The 9,452-nt window shown below is 58.3% G+C and overlaps 1 protein-coding gene across 1 annotated transcript; it reads left to right on the top strand.

Annotated features, from left to right (window-relative positions):
* Positions 1-2,861: 2,861 nt before the first annotated feature.
* Positions 2,862-8,936, top strand: LOC147646201 (maestro heat-like repeat-containing protein family member 7). Its single transcript, XM_086873783.1, has 16 exons — positions 2,862-3,449; positions 3,549-3,707; positions 3,977-4,041; positions 4,151-4,300; positions 4,490-4,638; positions 4,943-5,090; positions 5,340-5,527; positions 5,617-5,754; positions 6,034-6,148; positions 6,321-6,458; positions 6,672-6,848; positions 6,985-7,137; positions 7,296-7,397; positions 7,768-7,870; positions 8,151-8,207; positions 8,497-8,936. The coding sequence occupies exons 1-16, from the start codon at positions 3,326-3,328 to the stop codon at positions 8,694-8,696; spliced, it is 2,166 nt and encodes a 721-aa protein (XP_086729909.1). The 5' UTR covers positions 2,862-3,325; the 3' UTR covers positions 8,697-8,936.
* Positions 8,937-9,452: the final 516 nt, after the last annotated feature.

Genomic DNA, 9,452 nt, shown 5'->3' with positions numbered 1-9,452 from the left:
ACTTTCTCTCCCTCTAAGCTGTCTTAAAGGTAAAGCTACCCCATGACATTACCTTTGGCTGCTCACTGTAACACTAAAATACCCTACAAAAAAGGACTAGCAAAGACCCAAATGTCAATGGTAAACTTTGTGAACTGTATACAAGGAATAAAGGAGGAAGGGATAAAACTGGCAATTTTTATAGGGTTTGGCAATGCTGTGATGTGGAATGCTTTGTCTGTTCCTGGGAAAAACACAGTCATTAAGACTGCTGGGTTTTTCACGTACCACACGATCTACAAGCTACAGGATTGGTTGAACAATTGTTAAAAGAGCAGCTGATAAAATGAGGAGATGGGAACCTGTCCCAGTGGAGAACCCATCTCCCAGATGGGCTCCATGCCCTTAACAATGGGCCCACTGGGAAATGGAAACCCCTGGGTGTGCACGGCTGCACCCAATTTGCAAACACAGCCATGGACAGTGAGACTTGGACTGCCTGGGAAATTGTTCTGGGTGTGATGGCCCCTGCCAGGGCCACCCCAGAGGCTGCAGGGCTGGACCTTCATGCACTGGAATTCATTAGGAGAAATCAGAAGCAAATGACAGTTTACAATACAGGAATAAGAATTCAGATTCCTCCAGGACACTTTGGTTTGATAACTGCTCATTGGAGCTTGGCCTTGCAAAGGGTTCATGTCATGGGAGGAGGAATTGATGCAGATTATCAAGGAGAAATTGAAGTAAGTCTGTTAAACAATAGTGAACAAGATTTGGTTTTCCACCACAATGCAGGGTAATACAGTTATCAATATTGCAGTTTTAAAAACAATTGTAAAAAAAGGACATCCACCTCAAATCACCTCCATTTGTGGAGATAAAAGGTATGGACCCAGCAGTCCTAATAAAGGAGCCAGAGTGTGGGTCCAGAGGCCAAATGGCCCTCCCGAGCCAGCTGAAGGAACAGCTCTGGGCAAAGACAACACTGTTGGAATCCTGAGACCTGGGCAGGAACAATGGGAATATGTCCCTGCAGCCAAGTGTTCTCTGCCAGAACAAGTCGATGGGATGGGATATTGTTTTACAGACCCTGCCAGACCAAATCTCCCTGTTTGCCCCAACGGCCCCTTTGGAAAATGCTCAGATCCACGGGGCTCCATGTGAAGGCTGATGTGACCCTGAGGGACTTCCACACCAATTCCAGACAGGAGCCTGGCTGTCCCTCAGGGACTGGGACCCGGCACCTCTCCAGCCAAAGGGAAAAGGACCCCAGCAAGCCTTGTTAGCCACAGACAGCGCAGTAAAGCTGAACAGCAAAGGACCTTGGGGACATTATTCTGGAATTCAAAAGGTGCCAGCTCCATGGACAACAGAATTATTGTTCCTAACGTGAATGAGGGTGAGGAAAAAGAATGAGTAAGCTTGTGATGGTAAAGCACAGAAATCCTTTCACATTGTGGCCTCCAACTAGAACATGGCTTGGTTTCTCTGGAAGGGAAATCTCAGTCAATCCTGTAAAACTGATAATTGCATTCCTGTGTTCCACAGCACAGTTTTCTGTCAGTGTCCCTGCACTGGATCCGTTACAAGTCAGAGCCCATTGACAGAGTTTTGGCCACCCCACAGGGTGAGCCCTCCGAGGGAACCCCATTCCTCCCAACCTGAGCTGAGAACATACCCAGCAATTAGTTACATTGAGTATTTTGGCTACTTTGATCTTTAAATTTTCAAAATAATTTTGATGACTAATGCCTTGATTAAACTTCAGAGGTGGTTCTGGCAAACAAAGATCCTGGCTGACTCTCAAGATACAACTTACAGGTGTTGGGGGTTAGGTGTCCTTTATTTTCTATTTAGTTCTGGCTTGCCTGTGGAATTTTTACTCATGACTTGCAGGGAAAACTTAACTGCGGGTACTTGGTGGCTGCTTGAGGAAAAACAAAGAGTTTGGCTGGGCCCAGGGAGGGAAGGGGGCAGGAAAAGGGGAGGGTGGGGACAGTTTGGTGGCTTCTTCAGCTTCGGAGAAGAACACTTTGGGTACAGAGCTGTTGTGGTGGGGAGAAGGGAATTTCGCCATCACCCAGATGGAGCTGCTGCTTCTTCTCCTTCTTCCCTCTTCATTGGTGGCCTCGCACCCCCTGTCCTGCCGGGACGTGTGGCAGTGCCAGCCACCACCACGGAGCTGCTGATCCACCTCAGCCACTGGCCCGGGATCTCAGCTCATCCCTGCTGTTCCAGCTGAGTGTTCCTCAGAGCCCTGCAGGAGCACCAGCACTGACTGCCAACCCGAGGGGGTTTGTGAAACAAAGCCTCTCCTCCATCCTTTCCCGTCTCAGCCCAGAAAGCTGTCACGGGGTCCCTGGTTCTGTTTTCTTGCTAACGCTGTAGTTATTGTTGTTTGTTTGCCTGGTTATAAATACTAGTAAAGAACTGTTATTCCTATCCCAGATCTCTGCCTGAGAGCCCCTTGATTTCAGGATTATCATAATTTGGAGGGAGGGGGTCTACATTTTTCATTCCAAGGGAGGCTCCTGCCCTCCCTAGCAGACACCTGTCTCTCAACACCGAGACATTTCCATGAGTAAATTTTACAAAGTTTTCAATAAGATTCTTATTGATAAATTTGCCTCCATTTCATTTCTAACAAGCTGTTCCTAAAGATCCCATCAGGCTGTCTTAGACACTTTGGGCAAGGGATTCCTTCCAAGCTGGGCCACTTGGTGGGGGGATGGGGGCGGCCCCAGGGCGGAGGGCAGGGTGTGCAAGGGCCCTTTGTGACACGCTGCAGCACGGTCACCGTGGGATGGTGGCAACGGGAGCAGATGTCAAAGGGCCCTTTGTGACACGTGCTGACATAGGAGCTGGCGGTGACAGGGCCACGCCACAGTGCTCGGTGCACGCGACGGGTCAGGACGCGCCAGAGCGGTGCTGTGAGGAGCCCCCGCACAGCGCACTCCTTTGTGTCGGACCTGGAGCTTTTCTGAAGCACTATTACTACAGGTGACCTCGAGGCCAGACCACAGGTCTTGCTGACCTGTGGCCTTGCTGAGCCTTCCTTCTTAAGGTTCTCTTGAGGGCAGACCGTGGGACTTGGTGACCCGGAGCTTTTCCGAGGTGTCGCCCATCCCTGCAGTCTCTGCCCTTGAGACCAGACCACAATCCCTGTCGAGGAGCCTCCTGTCCTTCTGGCAGGAGCCCTCAAGACCCAAGTGCAGGACTCGCTGTCTTGCAATCTTGCCAGGACTTGAGTCTTGCAGGTGCCTTCCAGGCACGACTGCAGGACTTGCTGACTCCGAGCTTTTCCGAGCCATCTCTCCTGCAAGTAGCCATAAATCCAGTCACTGCCATGGAGCAGAGACCCCCAAGAGTGCCCAAGTTGGCCTGGCTTGAGGAGGAGGAAGAAGAAGGCTCTGGAGCTGTCCTGGCACAGGAGTCTGAAGAGGTGCAGGACTTCCAGGCACCACAGGAGGGTGAGTTGCAGAGCTCGGCCTTAGGGCTAGTGCCTGTTGCCAGCTTGGCCCCATCCCATTACATGCCATGCCATCCCCTGGTGCTGTTCCTATGGAAAGGATTGGAGAGTCCGAAAGAAGATAGGGAGCAGCGACCCCCAAGAGTGCCCAAGCTGGCCTGGGTGGAGGAGGAGGAGGAGGAGGTCGAGGAAGAAGGCCCTGGAGCTGTCCCAGCACCAGAGACTGAAGAGGTGCAGCAGTTGCAGCCGCTGGAGGAGGGTGAGTGGCAGAGCTGGGCCACAGGGCTGGTGCCTGCGGCCATCTTGGCCCCATCCCATCCCATTGCATCCCATCTCATCCCATCCCACACTGTCCTGTGGAGACACACCCATGGACAGCACAAAAAAGGGGCTGGGGCTGCCCCCGCAGCAGTGGCCGTGCTGCATTCCCTGGGGCATCCCAGGACTGTCCCTGCCTGGGGAACGCAGGGCTGGGCTGTGCTCTCCGGCCTCTCCTGCAGCCTCTCAGCTCTGGCTGCTCTTTGCCAGATGCAGCCATGGACGGCACACAAGAGCAGGACACCGCCCGTGGCCGCTTCCGCAGAGCAGCGCAGGTACCTGCAGCCATCCCCACCTGCGCTGGGCCTGCTGGCACTGCTCAGCCCAGCACCGCACTTGGAGCACTCCATGCAACTTCCCTGCCTTCCTGCCCTTCTCCTACAGTTTCTTTACCAATTCATCACGAGAATTGGCAAGGAAGACACCAGGCCTATGGACACTGAGGTCAAGGCATCCTCAGAGGTCTTGGTAGAACAGAGCAGCGCTGCCCAGCTGGATCTGCTTGTAGAGACGGCTCTTTTCAATCCAGAGCAAGTAAGCAGCCTGTGGCCAGCCTTTGATCCTCCAGCAATTGCTTGGCTTTCCCAAGCCACGCCTGCTGCTCACTTGAAGCTTTTGAGGCCATGGCAGTGGGCTGGAAGAGAAGCACTTGTCTGGGGAAGAAGCTGGGCACATTGCTGACTCCCTCTGCTAGCATTCCAAGTTTCCCTGTGCCTTCTCCAGGTGCCCGGCGTGGTGAGGTACATCCACCAGTGGCTCATGGCCAATGAGGCTGCTGAGCACAGGATGGACTGGGCCCTGATGCAAGTGGCCGAGGCAGAGCCCGATGATGTGGCCATCACTCTCCTGCGGGTGGCCCCAACGTGTGACAGGTATGGGGCCCAGCTGCCCCGAGGCCTCAGGGCTCCCCAGCCCATCACCCTGTACAGCCCGGCCCAGGGCTGTGAGCAACACAGACTTGCAGGGCCCTCTGGCTGCTCCCTTTGCCAGCCCTGCTACAAAGTTGGCCCCCGAGCCCGCTGCCGTGCTGCCATCCTGCCCCTCAGGGGCCTGTCCCCACAGGGCTGGGCTGCCTGGCTGCTGCTGCCGCTCAGGGCCAGTGGGCACAGGCAGAGCTGGTGGCCAGCTCAGCTCCCCGCTGCTGCCCAGCCCACGGTGCTGTGTCTGACCCCGCAGAGCTGCTATGGCCATGTGGACGACCATCTTGCTCTCGCCCTGGATTTCAGAGGAAGTGACACCGCTCCTCATCAATGTGGTGGGGAGCTGGCCGCAGAAAAACCTGGGCACCTCTGATGGGGACAAGACGGCTGTCTTTTCCCTGACTGTGAGTTTCTGGAGCTGGCCTTTGCTCACCGCAAGGCCGGCTGCCTCTCCAGCAGCTCTGTTGCCTCCTTCCCCCACTGCATCTCCCTGCTTCAGGCACTGGCCACAAACCTGGCCTAGGGGCAGCTTCAGGGCCACCAGGCCCGCTGCTCCCCCTGCGTCTCCCCCGGCCTCTCCCTGCCACGCTCAGGCCCTGCCACACGGACGCCCCGGCACTGAGCGCTGTCTCGGGCTGCTTTGTCCTCTGCAGGCAACTCTGGTGATGTGGAAGATCCTCCAGGGGCCCTGTTGCCCACAGATCCTCACAGTCTATTTCCCCCGCCTCTTTGTGCATCTCCTCTTCCAAACATACTTCAGTACTTTGTATATGACAGAGGACGTCCATACCTTCTGGAAGGAATGCCAGGAGCAACACGGCCTCTCCACCAGCCCCAACAGGTGCTCCATGCCAGTCCTCTTGTCCCTGCCACTTCCCCAGCCTCGGAGCCAGCGCTCCCAGCGTCACCTGGGCTTTGCTGTGCACACAGGTTTGCAGTGCAGACCCTGAAGGCCCTGCTCTGCAGTCTCCACTTGGAGCATGTGGTGGTGGCAATGGAACGCAAGCGTGGCTGGGACACGCTGCTCTGTGCTGACACCCACCACTATGCCGTGGGTCTGCTGGCCAGGTGAGCCCCCCTTCTCCCCACTGCCTCTGGCATTTCTGCCCCCTGCCCGGGATGCCCCCCCACAGTCCCCGTGGCCATGGGCCTGAGGGCCTCGTCACCGAGGGATGGCCAAGGAGACTGCAAAAGGCTGCGAGAGGAACCTGTCCAGGAGCAGCCACATCTCAAGGGCCCAAATCGCCTCACAGGGTGCTGGGGCAATAGGACAACTGTGTCAGTCAGTCCTGGGAGAGGCTTTTCGCACCCTTGCTGAGACTCTTTCTGCCATTTTCCGCCTTCCAGGGTAATGCGCCGTGCATCTGCCCACTTGTGCAAAAGCATCTTAAGCTACCTGCTTGAGGTGCTCAGCAAACCGTTGCCACTCTGGGATGTCTCTGCCATGGCATTCCTTGTGGAGGTGAGCCTGATGGCCAGCACTACCTCGCTCAGCTCCCTGCCAGCCCTGTCCCCTGGCACAGCCACAGCTGCCTGGGATGGCACCCGCGCCCTGTGCTGCTGCCTGGGCCCAGCCCTGCGGACTTCCAGGCTCCTGCCGGCCAGCTCCCCTCTCACTGCCCTGTGCCTTTCAGCTCCTAGATTGCCTGGACTTGAGTGACTGTGGTGACAGCCTAATGGAGATCTTGTATAAGTACCTGTGGTACAATTCCACAGAGATGCATCACCAGGTTCTCAGGGCTCTCCTCCTGCTAAAGGACCGTCCCTCCATGGTGAGAAGGGGGCAGCAGCTGAGGCCGTGTGGGCAGCATGAGGCTGGGCAATGCTGTCACTTGGCCTTGGCTGGCCTTTGCCTTGGGCGCTGAGGCAGCTCCTCGCAGCTCTCCTGCCTCCTGCTTCAGCTGCCCGAGTGCTTTGGGACAGCCCTTTGGCCTCTGGGCCCTGCGGCAGCTGCCCGGGCTTTCACACCCTTGTGTTCTGCACAGGCCGAAAGAATTCAGAGCCTGACAGGAAGACTAGTGCACCTCCTGTGGGACTTGGACAGTGACGTGGCCAGGATGAGCACTGCTCTTCTGAGCCATATTTTCCTGAAAGAAGACACCCCAATATCCTGGCGCAGGGCCCTGCAGCTGGCTGAGCCGCTCCTGAAACTCCTGGACAATGTAAGGCTCTGTGCCCCAGCCACGGCCACTGCCTGCTGCCCGGACACTTTGTGCCCTGTGCATTTGCAGACCTGTGCCGATGTGGGCCATAAGAAGCCAATGATAAGGTCATTTTTCCTTCCTTCCTTTCATACAGCCTGATAGCCAGGTGCAGCTGCTCTCCATGTCTCTCCTTCGAAGAGTGATGTCTTCAGCAGAAGAAGGAAGAAAGCCCCTGAAGGAACGAGTGTACCAGAGCCTGCTACCACTCTTTTTCCACTGCCAAGATGAGAATCGGCATGTGGCAGAGGTGAGGACTCCTGGGCTGCTGCTGCGCCTTGGCAGGGGGCTCAGCTGCCTCCTGCCCTGACGCAGGCTTGCAGGCTGCAGCCTCCTCCAGCCCTTGGCACTGGGACACTCCTGTGCCCTGCCTTGTGGGGCCATTTGCGGCTCTCTGCTGCTCCCCAGGCCTCTCGGACAACGCTCCTTCGCGCGGCTGACTTCCTGAAGAGGCCAGACCTGGAGAAAGCTGTGAGGAAGGAGAAGCTGTGGAAGTTTGCCAAGCTCGTGGTAAGGACAGCCTGGAAGTCCCAGCCTCAAGCTACAGAAGCCCCCTGGCCCCGGTGCTCAGTGTGTGGGGCTGGCAGCTGTGCCCCTGCCCACTGCTGCACCCGGGGTCCGCACGGCTTCTTCTCCAGCCCCCTGTGGCCCCGAGCCGGGTGCCGATGGAGCCCCGGCCCAGCGGGGCTGCGGGCCGGGCCGGCATCGCGGCTCCCCGGGCAGCAGCCGGCCCTCTGCCCCCTCCAGAGCCCGGCGCCAGCGGCTGCTGGCCGGGCCTCAGGGCTGGCCGGGCACGGGAGGCCGGGGCTAGCCGCAGGCAGCAGCGCCCCGCCGAGGGGCAGAGCCCGCGCCAACCCTTCCCTCCTGCCGCTCTCTCCAGCTGGCAGACCACAGGATCCCCTTGGCCGAGCACCTGCGTCGGGCCCTGCAGTACCTGCAGGACCCACAGGAGACCCTGAGAGCGGCGGCCATCAGGGTCATCGGTGAGTCCCGAGCCCGGGCTCCCTCCCCGCCCCGCCGCAGCTCGGCCCCAGCCCCGGCTGCTGCCCTGGCAGCGGCACCCGGGCCCGGCGCCCTGGAGCCCCGGCTGCCCTCGGGGCTGCTGCTGCCGGCCTCTGGCAGCCGTGCCCTTGGGCTGAGTCAGGATGCGGCAAGGGCCCGGGCTGAGCCCTGCCGGGGCAGGAGGCCGTGTGGCCACAGGGCTGGCAGCGCCGCTGGCAGGGAGCTGTGCTGCTGGGACCCTGACAGGCTCTGTGTTCTCAGGGATGGCCGGGGAGCAGCTGAGGGGGCAGCAGGCAGAGCTCCAGGTTTTGTGCAGAGGTGAGCCACGGCAGCAGGCTGACAGTGGTGGCTGTCGGGGGCAGCTGCAGCCCTGGCCAGGCTGTGGAGGGCTCTGCTCCCTGTCCCGATGAGGGGCGGCGTGGGCAGAGCACAGTGAGATTTCAGGGCCACGTGGGGCATTTGTGGCCAGCAGCTTCGGGCTGACCCCCTTGGTCCCTGCTCCCTCCTGGCCAAGGCAAGAGCCGGCTGGCATGGCCCTGGCAGGGGGCTCTCGCTGGGCCCCCACAGCTCTGGGGTCTGACCGTAGCTCTGTTCGTCTCTCTTGCAGCCCTCGAACGCCTGACGGAGGACAGAAGCGGTGCCGTGTCAGACCTGGCACTTGAGACGCTGTATGTCCTCCGGGCCATCCAGAGTGCCCGATACTCCATTCTCCAGAGGATGCAAGACCAAATCCTCAGGGCATGGAGGACACGGCCTCGTCTGTTGGGCCTGGGCTGGCTGCGCTGCTGGAGATGTGCTCAGCGCTGATTTGGGACGTTCTGTTTGCTGGGGCCACCTGGGCAAGCCAGGATTTTTATTTTCATAAGAATTGTTTTCTTCTGTTTTTTTCTTTTTAATACGTAAATAATATAGGATATGTTAGGGCTGAGAGGCTGTATTTTCTGGGGCCACATGGGCCATCTGTTAGTTTTTGTTTCATAGAGATTGTTCTTTTCTTCGTTTCGTTTCCATCTAGTATGTAAATAATATAGGATATGTTCTAAACCACAGGAGTCCCAAGACCTTTCTTTTGCTGCCCAGGGTGTGCGGGGCATAGGGGAAGAGAGGGAAAAGGGTTCTTGTGTTCAGCAACCTGCCGGGGCATGCAGTGGTGCAGGGGAAATGGCCAGAAGCCCCTTGGCCTTTGGTGGTTGTGCTGAAGCCACAAGCCCTGTGGCAGGCCGGAAGCGCCATCTGTGTCCTGCTGCCCGTGTGTTGGTGCCGTGATGGCTGAGGAGCTGCTGGAGCTCCTGTGGGGCTGCGGCGCTGCTGCCGGGCCAGGCTGGGGGAGCCCCTGAGGGCACGGGGTGCTGGGAGGCCGTGAAGGGATGAGGGGCTGCGGAGGCCCAGATGGGACAAGGCAGTGGGAAGGCACGAGGGGGATGTGTGAGGGAGTGGGTGGCAGGAGGTTCCAAGGGGACAGAAGGCCCTGGAGTAGCCGGGGTGGTGGGAAGCCCTGAGGAATTGGGTGTCAGAGGGCCATAAGCAGCCCCTGGGCAGCCGCCTGGTCCCTGACACCCGGCT

This window comes from Cyanistes caeruleus, unplaced genomic scaffold, assembly GCF_971803275.1.
Source record: "Cyanistes caeruleus unplaced genomic scaffold, bCyaCae1.hap1.1 HAP1_SCAFFOLD_110, whole genome shotgun sequence".
In the NCBI taxonomy this organism is placed as follows: domain Eukaryota; kingdom Metazoa; phylum Chordata; class Aves; order Passeriformes; family Paridae; genus Cyanistes; species Cyanistes caeruleus.
This window is presented reverse-complemented; position numbering and strand designations above follow the sequence as displayed.